Genomic DNA, 18,227 nt, shown 5'->3' on the forward strand with positions numbered 1-18,227 from the left:
AACTTTTATCTAAAAAAAATACGCTCGTGGTTTGGATTACTTTCAATATTTTTTTCGCGACATCATGCCAGCGTTACTATATCAATTTATGTTCACAAATTAGGATAGTAATGTTTATTCAATACGTGAGTTATGTATAACATATTGTGAAAAGATTTAGTAGGTAATAAAAATAAAAGCACTGTATCGGGCAGTATTAGTCTTAAACAATCTCATTTACCAAATCTACTATAAAGTTGGATAGACACTTTTCTATGAAAGCCAGATGCCAAAAAATAAACTACAATCGAACTTCATCAAAGCTCTGTTCGGAGTATCGCGTGGTATCGCTACGGTCGGAAATCTACTTTAGCCACTTGGCCACTAGGTCAGGCAGGTAACAACCAAGCAGCTACATATATTAGATACTTCAATATCGCGGAGAAGAATTAACCGAGATTGTTGTTATCAGTAAATAAACAAAAATAATATTGTATGCAACTGTACGTAATTAGGCCTTAAATACTCATGTGGCCCTATTATGAAACTCGGCTACGCCTCGTTTCATAAACCCACAATCGTGTTTTAAGGACCCCTATTACGATACAGTTGCATAAAATATTATTTTGCATAGAGATAGTTTCTGGGCCAGAGAGTGAGATAGACTACTTTTTATCCCGGACAAATGCACAGATCCCCAGGGAACAGCGCGCGATAACCGAATTCCACACGGGCGAAGCCGCGGGCAATAGCTAGTAATATAAATAAGAAATTAATTATTATTCGTAGCGTTGTTTCTTGTGATTCGACAAGCATCAGAATGGCACTGACATTCTGTAACCCGTGCCTGTTCCGTGCAGCACAGCACCTTTCATTTCTCAGCTACGTGTTATACTACGTATTCATTATGATTTTAAGTAGCAGGGGTTATTATTATTAATATTATGTGCCGCGCTATAAAATAAAAGTAAGTTGTAAAGTTGAATAATCGATGTAAATTACTATTCATTTATGTTAATCTGTTGCTTTCTATTTATAATCATAAACGCTACGGCCGCTTTTCTCACTGATGCTAGAAGGCATCCTTTGGATGACACGAATAAATTGATAATGCTCTGGTCCAGTCAGCGTCATATAGTACGTAGCAGTCAAGGCCACCAAATACTTTGAAGCACCCAAAATGTTCATTAACAATGATACAGCCAAAGCGGTCAAATTGTTTGGGCCATCCATCGTGTTCAAATATAGCGGAGCACGCACAACGTCTAATACTTGGTGACATCCAAGCCAGCATTAGTCCCGTGACAGCCACATCGCCACTGGTAGCGTAGCACCCAGAGTATTCAAAAGTGTGGAACACATTAGAAAACTGAACTTTATTTTAATTAAATTAAAATTGAATTTTAATTCACCTCGTGTTAATAATATGTTGCTTCACACTCACTACTGATAAAGTGAGAAAAAAATTGACATTTTAGAATCTTTGTGCCATTGACGTAAGATCCAATTCTGCACGACTAGTTTTATTTTTCACTAGAGTTATGCTCTATTTGAATTGTGTTACTTCAATAGAATCAATCAAACCGTCATTAATTTAAAACCTTGAGACAGACATATGCAATGACGGCAATGACAAGTCTGCACTGTTTTCGAGAACTGTTGACATACGAATAGATATTAGAATGAAATAACCATTATTTGTAAAAATATTTTATTTCAAACTAAACGAAAAATACATTATCATTTTATCATCATTTTTGACCTATACTAATATTTTATTAATTAATATTCTATTAGTACCTACCTACTTAAATTTAATTCCACGCGAACGAAGACGTGAGTAAGAAGTAATTGGAATCAAAATTGTGGGGAAAGAAAAGTTAAAAGCGGGTATATCCACCCTCAGCAATAATAAGCCTTTGACGCATGGATCGCACAGCATTGTAGCAGAAAACATTACCTCTTAACGATTCCCATGTGGCAATGACATGTTGTCGTAAAGATGCTGTGGTCCTCGCTTGAGTGCTATCCCAAACTTGAACCATTTTTTCCCCACAAGTTTTCGATAGGGTTCAAGTCGGGGCTAAGAGGTGGGAAAACAATTTGCTCCAAGTCCCTTGTTTGGTCGAGATAGTTACGTACTATCCTACTGTTATGGACGGAACTGTTGTCCTGGACAAATTTTATTATTTGGTCGGGGTAAAATACTTGGGCTGTGGGCAACAATACATCTTCAAGAATTCTACTTCTACCAACTCTCCGGGCCCATCTTGTAACATCCACCCCCAAAACCCTAGAGTGATTCGTCCACTTCTATTGTTAGATATAACATTTTTATCTTCATATCGAGTATTGTTCATCCTCCACAGTGAAAGGCGACCTCGTGCAGATGAACAGAATACTTTTTCGTCTAAGAAAACGACATTTTCAAAAATTGTAGTTCAAGTAATTTTGGGCAAATTGTAAACGCAGTGCTTTGTGCCTCGGCGTGAGTGCAGGTTTTTGGCAGGAATTCCATGATGTAATCCGTTCTCGTGAAATCGCCTTCTTATTGTCGACTGTGACACACCAAATTCCTTAGACAGATTGCTTGAATTTACAAAGCGATCAATCTTAGCCCGCTGTATTATTTGTCTGTCTTCGTCCACGTTTGTCCGACGTGGACGTCCAAACGTCACGTGATTTTTCAGATTTCTATCCATATCCCATCTTCTATCCATCGATATACCGAATTTCTCTAAAATAAAAACACATGGGATATTGAATGTTTTGATGGGATTCAAGTTATTAAGTTTAGGGACCTCATACATTTGAACAAAGTGGACTCGAGAGGAGGACGGTGGGCAATACCGCTAAACTCGGTAGATACTTAAATATTTCTCAAAATAAAAGGATTGGATTGTCGTCTCAAGATATTTATGTAAAAATGTCCCAATTTATTTGTTTTTATTTATTATTATGTATCGTATGCGTATATACCGTTATGCGTCGGGACGTAATCTATTTACTATTTATAGGAAATCAATAAATATAAATAAACTTACGGATATACCAAGCTCATTTGAGATATCTGTCACAGAAACGTTTTCTTCTCTCAAATAAATAATCTTGTGCCTCATTTCTTCGCTTATATAATTATTCATATTTAATGATAGCAGAATTTCTGAACAAATACTTAATACGAAAACATCTAATCAGTAAGTTGTTCATTCAAATGCACTTGACGTTGAAGATGGTTATGTCACGTCAGTCTGTAAGGATTTCTTTTTAAATATGCTTTACCAGTCTGTTAATGTAAAAAAATAGTTCTTATTATCTACCTACTCGAAGATAAATTTGAAATCGGAACACCGTCTGAATTGTATTGAAAGGGAATTATAGGTATGATGTGTTCCACACTTTTGAATAGTTTGGGTGCTACGATACCAGTGGCGATGTGGCTGCCACGATACTAATGCTGGCTTGGATGTCACCAAGTATTAGACGTTGTGCGTGCTCCACACTTTTGAATACTCTAGGTGCTACGCTACCAGTGGCGATGTGGCTGTCACGGGACTAATGCTGGCTTGGATGTCACCAAGTATTAGACGTTGTGCGTGCTCCGCTATATTTGAACACGATGGATGGCCCAAACAATTTGACCGCTTTGGCTGTATCATTGTTAATGAACATTTTGGGTGCTTCAAAGTATTTGGTGGCCTTGACTGCTACGTACTATATGACGCTGACTGTCCATTTGCAAACCTATTTAAGTTTAAGTGCCTCTGAGAGTCGTCTCGAACCATTTCACCTTTAATTATATAAACAGCTGGTTATTTGGCTAACTATGTAGTCTAGGAAACGTAAGTAGGTTACGCGATCATAACCATTTGAGCTAGCTAGTGCTTTAAAAAATGTTTGTTTTGTCCTGTCCTTACGAAGTAATTATAATGTTTTCGACGATAAGCAGCCACACCTCTTACTAAGAAGCATTAAACGATAAGATTTACACGATATGAAATGAACGGCTAATGTGGACTGTACGTATCTTTAGAGTTTAATTTTGGAGTGTAACTATTATTTCATTTATAAAAGACTCGGTGGATTTTTGTTTTGAAGTTTTATGTACCAGGAACAATATTTTCTCACTAAATGAACGATTTATAGTCAGCAGCAAATGTTCTGATGCCGTCACGGCACGCGAACCGGAAGATAACTTAATAGCGAGTAATTGCAGGGAACAAGTGACGGAATGCAGTGAAACCCGGAAAGCGTGTAACAGTATACTCCATTCTTAATCTTCCGTTCCCGCTGTTTTGGTTTTGGTGTAAATGACTGATAATCTCAGACTGATTGGCGGGGAGTGTAGATATTGCAGATACACAAACGTTGTGTCTCACCGGCCTGGGCAACCATAGTTAAATTTAACTCACTTAAACTGCTCCGCTGACCATTGAGTGTGGTTTATTCAAATTTTTCCTGGCGCTTTTAGGAACTAATTTAAATTAAGCATATCCTTCGGCTTTTTTCACATGTCAGTCAGATGATATAGGTACTTACCTACTGAACTACTCACCTACATACCGTGTAATTCACGTCTGAAACAGTATCTCCATCTCGCGCAGCAAACCCTTTAATATCTATTGATTAGGGGAGCGTTCAAGTATTACGTACCGCAATTTTTTCTTGTAAAACGTAACGATGCGTTATAGGAGTGGAAGGGGGGTTCAAACACGAAGGTTCGAACAACGCGTTACGTAACATTCTTTAAAAAAAATAAAAATATTTTTGAATTAAAATATCCCAGGTTGGCAACCCTTTTCGTTGTATGTTTTACGGGGAATCCCTCGATTGTATTTCACGTAATTTTTATTTTAAGTACATAATAATTTTCGTATATTTTTTACGGGGAATCCCTTAAGTCATTGTTTTTTTTCTGTTGTCAGTATTCGTTAGTGTTATTGCAGAAGCTGTGTCAGTGTTGTTAAAGTGAGTTCATACTATAATGTCCTCAAAAGAGGAAGATTGGGATGATCAGCTGTTGTTCTTATTCTTAGCCTATACAGCCTCTCTGCTAACTTGCCAGCGCAGCTGTGCCTAAACATGTGCCAAAAAGTGACAACTAAATTTGGGAAACGACTTAAGAAAAACTAAAAAAAAATAGGTAAAAATGGTCATTTGGGAGTTACGTAACGTTTAGGGAGGGGGGACGGGGTACAGAAAAACGTTAACATATGGCGCGTTACATGGTGGGAGGGAGGGTCAATTGCGTTGCGTTACGAAATACTTTCGCGCCCCCTAGACAGCGCTTTTATAATAATTTAATATTAATTGTTGTTCTCCCTTGTCGACAGTGATGGTGTTGAGATAGCGCGCCAGCCGCGATGCCGCTGCCGAAGCGATGCGTGGAGCCGGTGCACGTGTCCCGTGGTACGGTGCCCGAGCGCCTCGCGGTGCCGTCCGAGCTCGAGGCCGTCACCAATGGCACCCTGGCCAATACAGTCAGGTACGTAACACTGCAAAGCTATGGCGCAGCGTTTTGGCTAGTCATTCCAAGGCTTGATCGGTTTGCTCTAATCCCTTAATAATAGAGTGCATGTGCCGATATTTTTGACCACCTTGGCCGCTCCGAAATATCTGATGGCGACTGTGTATGAGCATTTAGAATGAAGCCTCATAATAATGTATGTCTTGTGTAGCGTCGTAAATTGGAATGCACCAAAAAAAATAACCTACAGTTTTTATTTTATTCTTGGAAAGAATAGGATATTTTAAGATACCATTTTCATCGATTTTGAATTTGAATGAGTATCTAATTTTTTATATATTTTTTACGAAATACGCTGGATGACGTCACAGTGAGACAGCCACGTTCCATTGCCTAGAAAAATTCAGGTCGTACATAACATACTCTGTGGCATTACAATGTGACAATAATACAAGCACGGTTTAGGGTCCTAAATGAACCACGACAAATAGTTTTATATATTTCTGTTCTTTTCGATTCCTTCGAGCTTCGATTATTCCTATGTTTGTTTAATGGTGTGATAGTAAATAGATATTTTTTATTAAAATCTGATATTTAAATTCTTTTACATTTACTTGTAATTTAATAATTTAATTTGTAAAAATACATTGGATATACTCGTATACATTCGGACTTTACGATAAATGACAACTGTTTAAAGCCGGGTGCGCATCATGCGATTAAAGTTCTATCTTTGTCACTCTTTGCTATTATAAGCAGGACAGCAACATTTCAAACTGTCAATTTGCTTTAGAGTGTAGACCTGCTTTATAACTGCCTTTGTGACGCGACACTGCAGGGGTCAAATGAAGATCATTACTTAAATTTTGTTTATTTAATTCAGTTTATCATATTTTTGGAATCGGATTTCTGAAAACGCTTTACAAAGCCTATTTCTCGCTAAACGGTTTTCGATTTAAGTATTATACGTTGTCAAAAATTGGGACATCCCAATTGGCGTAAAACTTAGCGTAGTTGTTAATACAGTTCACCACCTTTTGGTCTGCTTATAAAACTGTACCACATTTTATGAAGAGTAATTTTGACATGAATGGCTTTCGTTACGCTGCTTATGTGTAATTTTTCATAGACTCCTTATTACAAAGGCGTATGACCGTTTTCTCAAGGGGTATTGTGTTAGAAACAATGATCCTTTGGCATGAAGATGTGGTCCATAATTTCTGTTATTTCTGGATAAACTTGGTTATAAATATTTTTTAAAGACAGCTCTTTTATCTGCTGATGTTAATTATCTACATAGTAATATTTTAAAATAATCGATTATTTTTCGGATTATTCGCGGTAGTTTCTTTGGCTGTTCCTTCAAAGGAACTATTGCTTTTTTCCGCACTAGTTCTTTGACAAGAAATGAAGGAAAAACTTCGTTTATTTTTTCGCCTTCGTTCCTTTCGCCGCTGTAGCACGCCAAAGCAGCAAACAAACAGCCAAAGGAATTACCGCGAAGAATCCTATTTTACAAGCTTTTATTTAGTTTCACCTGTCCCGTTGTCTGTCTGTCTGTAGTCAAATCTTGCAAGTTAAATTTGACCAACTTCCAGTAGTCAGATTGACTTGAAATTTGGAATACTTATGTAAATTGCGTGACAATACGATAATCTAGTAGTGACATCCTGGTAGTCCATCCAGGTACAGTCAACAATAAGTACAGTCAGCAAAAAAAAATCTTGTATTAAAAATGTTTTTTTTTTATGATTAGTTTATTTCAACTTATTCCTCAATAGGTAATGTTAAGGCTATCTACCTAGTGCTATCCACGAAGACGCATGATTTTGTCAAAATTAGCCATTAATGACATTGTAAAGAACCACGGCACGCGTCATCGTTTAACATATCAAAACGCACCGTTTACTGATTTTTATTTCTCCTTGTGTTTGTTACAGACAGTTGTCTTCATTGTCAAAGCATGCGGAGGACATGTTCGGTGAGCTGACGCGTGAGGCCAGCAATCTGGCGGAGAGAACCAACGTGTTGCAGGCGCGGATAGACAGGCTCGCCATCAAAGTTACGCAGCTCGACTCTGGCGTTGAGGAAGGTTAGTCGTTTTTAACACCACCAAAAAAACCACCATAAAATACCACAACACATTCCTGAATATGTACACTTAGGATCTCTCTACATTATTTTAACAAAAGTGTACCGACCGTCTGTATGTCATTCATTTGTCACACTTTGAATGGTGTCATTTAACCAGTAAGAGTGCGATGTTTGAAAATAAAAAGAGTAAAATTGAAAATTAACAAATTTTACACTGAAACTGCAGAAGAGAGTTTATATTAATGTTGACTGATTATTTATAGAAGTACCTGGGCGAGATCGGGTTAAAACTCGGTAAACAGCATTTACTCAGTGATAAGACCAAGCTAGATCAATTTTTTAACCCCGAAAGCCCCTACATATCAAATTTCATCGAAATCGTTGGAGCCGTTTTCGAGAACCCGGAAATATTTACACAAGAATTGCTCGTTTAAAGGTATTAGATAGCATAAACAGTGTTCCTTGTCATCATTTCATTTCCAGTGTCCCTTCAAGACATACAAATGCGCAAGGCGTTCCGTTCATCGCGGACCTTCCAGCAGCAGTTGTTCAGCCGCAACTCTATGCCTTCTGCCATGTTGGCGACATACGCGCGCTGCGACCGCCCGCCGCCGCTCGAACGGCTCAACGAGTTCCGAGACGATGGCAGAGACGCTAGGAAGTTCTACACAGATCCGGATTACTTCTTCGAGCTATGGAGACGGGAGATGCTACAGGATACTGAGCGCATACAGCATGATAGGGGGAAGAAGGTAAGCGGTTTTCGAATAATAAGGCCATTTATTGATTACCATTAGTATTTATTTAGGCATCGCTAGCTTAAAACTGTTTTGCAAACGTCGACTAGACCTGCATTTAGAGATCCACGTTACAATATTAGCTGTTATGGTAAATTTGTGGTAGGTATAATAAACTAATAGAGCTCCTAATGGCCTCGGGAGGGCAAGCAATGTTTATGAACAGCTATTGAAGTTTGTTTCAATTATAATAACAACACTGTTCGATTGTTTGTTGTGAGAATCTGCAGTATTTCATTGTCTTTTTGGAGCATATAAACAGTGCCTGTTTCGATTTTACACGAAGAGATTTCTTGGTGATTACCTGTATGATTAACTAGCTTTTGCCCGCGGCTTCGCTCACGCAGAATTGGTATGTAGCTTAAAACTTTTTTTATCACACAGGAACCATACATTATTTTGGGATAAAAAGTAGCCTATATGTTAATCCAGGATATATTATATTACCTGTATGCCATATTCATGCAAATCCGTTCAGTAGTTTTTCCGTGAAAGGGTAACAAACATCTAAACATCCATCCATAAAACTTTTGCGTTTATAATATTAGTAAGATTGGTTATGATCTTCGCTTCACCGCCTATAGGCGCTTCAGCGCCCAATCGGATAGATGCTTCTCGTGTCTGTGTCAGTAATTTCCTTGATAGTTTGCCTGTAATTTGTCTATAACAAGCAACATGATAAAACCATAGCGCCACATTAGATATTTAAAATTAATTTCATTCCAAATTATAAATTAGAAGATATACATAATTATTACGCATCATGTGCCTTCAGAGTGATAGGATTTTACTAACCCAACTTTCTACATTTGTATGTATGTATGTAAACTCTTTATCCTACTAATATTATAAATGTGAAATTTTGTGAGTGAGTGAGTGAGTATGTTTGTTACTTCTTCACGCTGAAACGGCTGGACGGATTTGGATGAAATTTGGCGAAAAGTTAGTTTATGACCTGGATCAAAACAGGATACTTTTTTATCCCGATATTCCCACGGGATAGGGATAAAATCTCGAAATAACAACCGCTTGGCTTAGAGTCATGAAATTTGGTATGTAGGTAGTTGGACGTCTGGAATAACACATAGGCGACTTTTTGACCCGATATTCCCACGGGATACCTAGGGATAAAATCTTGAAATAACAACCGCTGGGCTTAGAGCCATGAAATTTGGTATGTAGGTAGCTGGACCTCTGGAATAACACATAGGCTACTTTTTATCCCGATATTCCCACGGGATAGGGATAAAATCTTGAAATAATAACCGCTGGGCTTAGTGTCATGAAATTTGGTATGTAGGTAGCTGGACGTCTGGAATAACACATAAGCGACTTTTTGACCCGATATTCCCACGGGATACCTAGGGATAAAATGTCGAAATAACAACCGCTGGGTTTAGAGTATTGAAATTTTGGATAGTTGTTCTTGACACAACCTCAATGAAGACCACGATTTAAATTTTGGGAATTCCCAGAGGAATTTAGTAAAATCCCGGAATTTCAATTGTAACTACTAGATTGAATAGTTTAAGGGGTGCGAAGCCGCGGGTAAACTCTAGTTGCACATAAAAATATAATAAAAGAAATACAAATACACAGAAAGGATTGAGGATTTGGTTCGCGATTTGTTGTTTTTAGGGTTCCGGAGCCAAAATGGCAAAAACGGAACCCTTATAGTTTCGCCATGTCTGTCTGTCTGTCTGTCCGTCCGTCCGCGGCTTTGCTCAGGGACTATCAATGCTAGAAAGCTGTAATTTTGCACGGATATATGTGTAAACTATGCCAAGAAAATGGAACAATAAAAGGATAAATTTTTAGGGTTCCTCCCATAGACGAAAAGTGGAGGTGGTTTTTTTTAAAAAGGTGAGTTGCGTGAGTTACGATGTGAGCTTTAGCGAACATCGTAAGAAAAAGACGCCACGAGCTTTTTTTGACTTGCTAATACATTGTTGCATACCTCCTTGCATACTCGTACAATACTTGTTCTTCGACTGGGTACATTAATAGTCAAAATACCATATACGGGACTTATCACGCTATTTTTACACAAGTAATATTTACCTCGACGTTTCGGCAACGTTACAGTTGCCGTGGTCACGAGTAGACTGAAGTGTGGGGTTTCAAGTCTGCCTAGCAGCGCGAGTTCTTCGAACTACCCGCACTTGATCACTAATAGTACCGGCACTCGTATCACGAACTACCCGCACTTGGTCACTTTTATTAGTCACCCTATCACATCGACACACAACACTAACAACGTCCGATCTTCCGTCCGAACATTCATCCCGACGCCGACACTTATTAATAACAGGATTCCACGAAGATGAAAGCTCATACCCATCGTCCCGGTTGAAATTCTTATGCTTTTTTATTTCAACTGCTTCACGTACCATTCTTAAGTAAAAATGACGTTCCGTAGACAGAATTTTGGGATTGTGAAGCTCAATCCAGTGGTTTGGCCCTGACTCCAACAAATGCGACGACGATACGACGATGACGATGACGATCATCTTGGACGATGGGTACATTAATTACAATACAAAATTAGAGAAATAGTAAACTTTAAACGTTTTCATACTTTAGTAAAAAACATGGCAAGCGCAAATAAATGTATTTCACATTTTTCTTTCTTAGTAAACAACAATAAAAAAGTGAGAAATTTATAAAATGACAAAATTTGTCTAAGTTTAATTTTGTTTTTGATTAACGTTTACTGGCCTGTGACGATGTTAAAAGTACGAGTTACTTATGTTGGCAGGCTATGGATTATGTTCGAAAAGTTTTTATTCTGTATAAAACCATATAATTAATATAGGACATTGTGTCTTAAGCGCGGTATATAAGGAATTACGAACGAGAGTCTATTAAGACTGAGGGCTTTAATGAGTCGGATGTTCGTAATTCTATCTTTTTCATCACATTTGCGAGTAAAATTGTATATTTGTAAAAGAAAAACTAATATTTTTTCAAAAATTGCCGATACCGCTGACTGCGCTAGCTTCCCGCCGCCCCCCCCCCCCCTCCCCCGCAGCATGTGCATGGCGTGCGTGAGCAGCGCGCGCACGGAGCAGCATCACACCATGCAGTAACAATAGTAGATTATTGTCGTGGCCTGGAAGTAGGCAATTGCTGGCTGAGTATGAGTATTAAAGCCAGCAATTGCTATTCCAGCCGAGACTAATATAAAGCTTTTCTCAAAAATGGTGAATAATTCTGAAATAGAATAAACTTTTTCTCAAAATATATTACAAAATTTAATTTTATTCCAATATTTTTCTTATGCTTTCCCGCCTTTTTTCATTAAAAACTAACTGAAGGTGTATTTTTCCACCGAAAACACCACAAGCTATTTCAGACCCAATAGAAAAAGTCCGGAGTTCCAACAAAATATCTGATACCGGCCATTAGACTTGGCTGTCTACGACTTGTACCAACATTTCTATGGCCTTTTTAACTTTTTAAAAAAAATGTGACTCATTGCAGGCGCGCTAATTCATTATTGTCGAGCTAGCGCGCCTGCAATCTTTTTAACTTTTTAATTTTTCGCTGACCATAAACTATGCACTTCACCTTCTGATATGTAAAGAGTAATGTCAACTTTTACGGATATTTTTGAGAAAACTCATTTACACATCATTCACATGAAAATTAGTACGGGCAATGACTCATTTACCGACCACGGATTTCATGACAAGCACATTAAGGTCGAGGTTTTTATTTGGGGGGTTGCAACCAAGGTAGCCTGCATGTTACGACACTGTTTACGAGTAAGTCTGATAAAAATTCATTTACCGACCTTGGGCTTCATGGCATGAAAATTAGTACATGCAATGATGACTCATTTACCGACCACGGCTTTCATGAGAAGCACATTAAGGTCGAGGGTTTTATTTGGGGGGTTGCAACCAAGGTAGCCTGCATGTTACGACACTGTTTACGAGTAAGTGTGATGAAAAATATGTAACTGGCTGCACCTTAGCCTGTCCGAACGTACGAATTAAGAAAAAAAAAGTATATGGGTGCAGTATCGTTTTAGCAACATTACGATATAGTGCTGTTATGGGGAATAGACAATATAGACTTTTCCAGAATCTTGTTATGTATGCTGCTATACTGTTCGTGATTAAGTAAATCACAGATTACAGTAAGTAGGAGTAGAAAAAAATAACAAAAACACTAGCCGCAGCGATAGCTCGTGTTTGCTTGCCTTTGAGAGCAAAAGTGATAGTGCCAAGTTTATTACAGAGATAATGTAGTGTTTTGTTACAGGTGCGTCAACCGCGCAGCGGCGGCGGCGCGGACGGGCGCGGCGCGCGGCGTGTGCGCGCCCCGCACTCGACGCGCGAGCGGCAGAAGGCGGCGGCCGTGACGCGCGGCGAGCACATCATGGCGCCCGCGCAGCTGCGACACTACAACATCGAGCCGCAGCCGCACGCGCCCCAACATCGTCCCGACCCCGTTTATCATGGTCAGTATACTGCGTGTGCGTCATCTCGGCTATAGGCCATCCCACTGCAGAGCACAGGCCTCCTCTCAGAATGTAAGGGATTTGGGCCACAGTTCACACGTTACGCGTATTATTGCGTCACTGCGAGTAGACCACACTGGAAATGTACATTGTATATTGCGAAACATTTTGTAATATATCGGTCCTTTCGGTGATTACTAGCCCTCACCAGCGACAAAGGTGTGCGCCAGCTCGAACAGCACTATCGATCGAAGCTACCCCTTATGCCCTTGCCTTTTTTTTACTTAAAATAAGTTACCTAATTTCAGCGACGAGTGTAACTGACGGCGGGTATCGGGTTGGCCTAAACCGGCCTCCATCATCGCAAGCGGCGCGGCCGAATTCAATCGAAATCGAGAACCAGCAGAACCGACAGACACGGCTGACTGGGAACGGCCATGGTAAATATTTGAAAATTTCTCTTGCAAAAGTTGTAGCTAAGATGAACTTAATAAATCAAATATGATTTATTAAAGTTTTGAGTAGCTCTGTGGTCCCAGCATTTATTATAATGCGTTTATCGTCGAGCCGTCGGCACTGACAAAAAAACCGTAACTTTCCTCCGCTGATATAAGATTCATGATGATACAAAAGAAAATGAACGAAATACAATTGACAAACTTTGAGATACTTGTACAAAGGTGGACTATTTTCCATTTTTGTATCATGTTCAGTTATTTAACCCTTCTTTGCATGGTGATGGAAATTTCCGTCATAACATTATCCTTTTAATTAAAGGTAGTTTTGATATTTATTTTTAAGACTGTCAAGTTTCAACAACAGTGCAGCATGAAATGGAACATAGTTGTGAAAAATAAATAAACAGAATTTCGACATTTCAAATTTGAATTCGCGGGCTCGCCGTTTCGCGCCATTTACGAAAACTGTTGACCTTCTAGCTGTATTCTGGAGGATATTACTGCAAAAATATTGATATATGCGGAAAAATAAATATGTAATAGGTATGTAATTTGATATTATGTTACTTTTTGTGCATACATTTTCGAAATTCGAAAATAAAGTAACTCGAAGTATGTGATGGAAATTTACACCATTATGCAACGACTTCGCTCTTAAAGTATGGCGAATTATTTATTATTCATACAATAAATAACTAATTGACAGTCTTCGTTTCATCTTGGCCAAAAAAAATAATATTATATTTATATAACTGTTTTCTGAAATAACACATTGATTAAATATTTTGTAACTATTGTATAAAATAAAATAAGAATTATTACCTTCATAAAAAAAGTTTAATTTATTTAGTACTACACTTAAGATCAGAATTTGCATATTTGATATTTCCATCATATTAAAAAATGAGATATATTCCGTTAGTCTTACCTTATATATATTTTTTTACATTTTTACCTTAATGTAGAGGTCAACACTTACATGATCCTGATTTAATTCACATGTCAAAAAAAAACATGCAAAGAAGGGTTAAGAGAAAAGTTGTGTTCCATGCATATTGCCCATTTATGAAAGGCCCCTGAGAAAGAGAGAGTAATAGCATTTAACATTGAGTTAACGTGTGTCAGCGTTTATATCGTGTTAGTGTTACCTGTTTCAGTGGTGATGGAGGAGAGTCCGTACGGGTCGGTGGAGCCGATCTACGGCGGCAGCGGGGCGGGCACGCCGCGCCGCCCGCGCCCCTCCGTGCCGCCGCCCGCGCCTCCCGCCGAGCCCTCGCCCGTCACTCACAACCACACTCCAACAAGGTTACTAAAGCCTATTAACAATAAAGCGGGCGAAAGAAAAAGGAACATATCTTCGTGAGATTACAAGACATCACTCTAGATGTGACAACACGTACAGATGTAGATCTTTGGTGGTTGGTTTTCCATCGTTTTCGCGGAAAAGGTTGTACGAGTATTTATCGTGCTCTCTCAATTAGCTTCAGTACCCATCGTACAGCCGTTTTGAAATTTGACAATAAATAATGGAGTTTAATATTAATGGGTTTAAAAATGTCACTCATCATACAATAATTGATTGACAATTCGGGTGCCTTCGTATTCCGATTCAGATCAGACTTCCTGATAGAGATACATTATCCATATCTGAATCTCCGTTTGTAGTTTGTTTATAACAGTAAATACTAAAAATGCATACGTGTTGTCACATCTATACCTAGTGCCATCCACGAAGACGCGTTATTTTGTCAAAATTAGACACTAATGACATTGTAATATGAACGGGTCATCGAGAATGACTACCTATTCGATTCATATACCAGGGTGGAACCTTTTAATAAATAAATAATTAATTTCACTATGATTTCCTTGACAAAAAAGAATGGGATGTCAAACATGACATAGTAGTAGTTACATAGGTTACCTCCTGGTGCATGATTCAGTTTTTTCGACAGTACAATAAGTCGTCTCCCAAATCAACATAATGCAAGCCTTTCGGTCTGCGCTGTCCGTTGGAACCATCAGGTTATACTGTATAAAATAAAATAAGGGGTAATCTGTAGAACTGCTGAACCGATTCCCCTTTATGCGATTATTCTATACTTCCACTCTCCATATTGACTCGTTATTGTCTGGTTGTCCTCAACTAACGTATGTGTTGTGTAGGTCGACGCTGCCGCCGCCGCCGCCGCCGCCCGAGGCCGCGTCCCCGCCCATGATGAACGGCGCGTCGCCGCCGCACCGCACCGCGCTCGACGCGCATCTGGATCACATGCACGCTGTTATCGGTACTTAACCTGATGCACCACAATATAGAATTTTATGAATTAGCAAACCAACTTCAGCACTTTGTTGTCCGTCTGTATGTCCGTGTGTCAAGATCATTTCTCTCAGGAACACGTTGATAGATGTTTCAAGCTGAAAGTAATGCTCAGGTTTGCTATACCTTGAAGTAGTGATTAAGTCAACGTAATCAAAAGATACAGATTCATAGATATAGTTCGTTTTCTATAATTCGTGTTTTATATTAATAAATAAATGCAATTAAGTAATTTATAAATAATAAGTTTTGTAGAAATAGCAATGCATAAAAAATAAAAATTAGTAATTGAACATGTACTTGCACTGTCATTGTTTAATCTCCTTTGAATCGAAGTTAAAAAAGCAGTGTGTATAACTCGTTCATAAAAAAAAACAATTTTACCCCCGACCTACCAACGCTCAACTACCTGAACTATCAACGCTCGCCTGCGGCTCGGGTGGATATAAAATCTAGGCTAAAATAGCGTGTTTTATGCGCTAGTTGTTCTGCTATTAACGATCCGGCACATCACTGAGCGATAATGTCTGGATGGCAGGCATGATGTCTTCCGAGGAGCCGGAGGCGCTGAGCTCCCCGCCGCCGCCGCCACCGGCGCCGCCCGCGCCGCCCGCGCCGCCGGCCGCGCCGTCCCCTCCGCCCGCCGCCGACCGCCCGCGCCCGCCCTCGCCCGGCGCGCTGCTGCGCGGTGCCTCCGCGCTCAAGCCGCCGCGCCCCGCCGCCGACCCGCAACCGGACCCGCGCTCTGATCTGCTCAAGGCTATAAGAGACGGTGAGTTACAACGACCGAATCTATCACACTCGCCGGGACCGCCCACCCACGTGGCCACGGCGGGTAACGCTGTGAATTTTCGGGATCTTTCTCATCCCCTAGCGGATGGGTTTAGCGCTCGGCGGGCTAGAACAACCAGTCCTGAACATTCACGAGCACAGCATATAGAAATCGCGGGAGATGGACGGCTGAGAACAACCAGAGGCTTAATAGTTTTGGTTAGGGTCTCTTATACAGACATATAGACACATCTCTTATTTTTATACATCTGTATATATATCAGACATTTTTATGGCTCCTGATTAGGGTACTTCACGAAATTGCTCTTTGGTTTTAATTAGACGTTTCAGAAATAGGCGGTTCAGAAATATCATTAAATTTAACGACTTTCAAAAGTCAGCTGTCTGCACATGGAAACTATGTGTTTGTACAACTGGCAGAATTGTACTAAAGAATTGTTGAAATGTTCCCAGGTATAAAGCTGCGCAAGGTAGACAAGCGCGGCGATGAGACGGTGGGGCGGTACGACACGCTGCGCGGCGCGCCCGTATTCCTGGACGTGGCGTCCATCCTGGCGCGCCGCGTGGCCGTCGAGCTCAGCGATAGCGCCAGCTCGGCCGGCGACTCCGACTCCGAGGACTCGGAACAGTGGACCACGGAGTCCCGCGCGTGACCCCGCGCCTCGCCCCGCCGCGCCGCCCATCCCCCGCCCCACCCGTCGCCTCCGCCCCCGTTACCGCCGTCATCCCCGCCCCGGCTGGCGAGCGCGTCGCCATCACCATCAAACCCGAACGCACCAACAAAGTTGACAAGCCGACTGACTCCGAAAAACTCCCCCAGCCGCAAAAAATCGAGAACGCTCCTAAAGTCCAGAAACCCCCGCCACGAACCTCGTCTATTGACTCCAACAAAACCAAACTCGACGATCAATGCTACGTCAGGAATTCATCGTTCCTCAGCCGCGACATCCAAGCCCAGAAGTCCAAAGTAGAGCCAAACAATATTTCAAACAGTAAACCGGAGTCTCCGATCGTGAAGGACGCGTCCCCGCGGGCCAAGACGGATGCCGATTCGCCGCCGAGAAAGAGCATTCTGTCGCCACCGAAAAAGAAGAGTCCACCTGCCAAGAATGATGTCATGTCTCCTACTAAAACTGAAAGCACCTCCCCACCGAAGATGCGTCTTGTCTCGCCACCGAAAAAAGAATCTAACTCGCCGCCCGTAGCTACTTTCAAAATCAAGAAAAATGAAGAGATAGCTCCCGCATCCAAAATGAGTGTAAAAGAGCCGGGAATCATCAAAGAGCTGCCGTTGAAAATTGATAAATTATCGATAGCTGATAGCGGTACCGCTTTGGACAATGCTATTAATAAGAATGAAGACGCCAACGATCCGGGCGAAGCAGTTGGGAACGCAGGCGCGGCCAACAATGAGGAATCCAATGGAGTCGGAGACAAAATCAAAAAGTTCGAAAAGGCGGCAGAGGATGCCAGTGCGCTGCCCGGTCGCCAATCACGGCCGGGCTCCGTGCGCGGTCGCGGTCGCACCGAACGCCTCGGCTCCGACCCCAAAGAGGACCTACCTCCTCCCGCTACGCCTTTTAAAGATAACGTGCATTTCGAACTGGGCACTCTGGTACGGCAGCAGAGCGTTTCCAAAAATAGCCCGCCGAATCTGCCCAAATGGCCGCGTGAAAACCAACCTGCCGAGGTGAAAAAGCCAGAACCGCAGAAAATCATTAAGCCGGAATTCAAGCCGATGCCGTCACCAGTCGACGTCACGATCCGGTCGCCGAGCCTCGGCTCCAAGCTCCCCGACCAGTTCCCATCGCACGGCACCGCCTTCCGCAACGTGGCGTCGCCCGCGCCCGAC

At 40.9% G+C, this 18,227-nt stretch overlaps 1 protein-coding gene across 1 annotated transcript in view; it reads left to right on the forward strand.

Annotated features, from left to right (window-relative positions):
- Window positions 1–17,035, forward strand: part of SCAR (wiskott-Aldrich syndrome protein family member 3 SCAR) — a 35,723-nt gene extending 18,688 nt beyond the window's left edge. Inside the window, exons 2-10 of the mRNA XM_074106082.1 lie at window positions 5,313–5,464; window positions 7,387–7,538; window positions 8,024–8,292; window positions 12,607–12,805; window positions 13,114–13,245; window positions 14,421–14,568; window positions 15,430–15,551; window positions 16,122–16,355; window positions 16,829–17,035. Of these exons, the coding sequence (XP_073962183.1) occupies window positions 5,343–5,464; window positions 7,387–7,538; window positions 8,024–8,292; window positions 12,607–12,805; window positions 13,114–13,245; window positions 14,421–14,568; window positions 15,430–15,551; window positions 16,122–16,355; window positions 16,829–17,028 (1,578 nt within the window). The 5' untranslated portion in view covers window positions 5,313–5,342 and the 3' untranslated portion in view covers window positions 17,029–17,035. The remainder of the gene's footprint in view (window positions 1–5,312; window positions 5,465–7,386; window positions 7,539–8,023; window positions 8,293–12,606; window positions 12,806–13,113; window positions 13,246–14,420; window positions 14,569–15,429; window positions 15,552–16,121; window positions 16,356–16,828) is intronic.
- Window positions 17,036–18,227: the final 1,192 nt, after the last annotated feature.

The sequence above is a fragment of the Choristoneura fumiferana genome, chromosome 23 (genome assembly GCF_025370935.1).
Source record: "Choristoneura fumiferana chromosome 23, NRCan_CFum_1, whole genome shotgun sequence".
In the NCBI taxonomy this organism is placed as follows: domain Eukaryota; kingdom Metazoa; phylum Arthropoda; class Insecta; order Lepidoptera; family Tortricidae; genus Choristoneura; species Choristoneura fumiferana.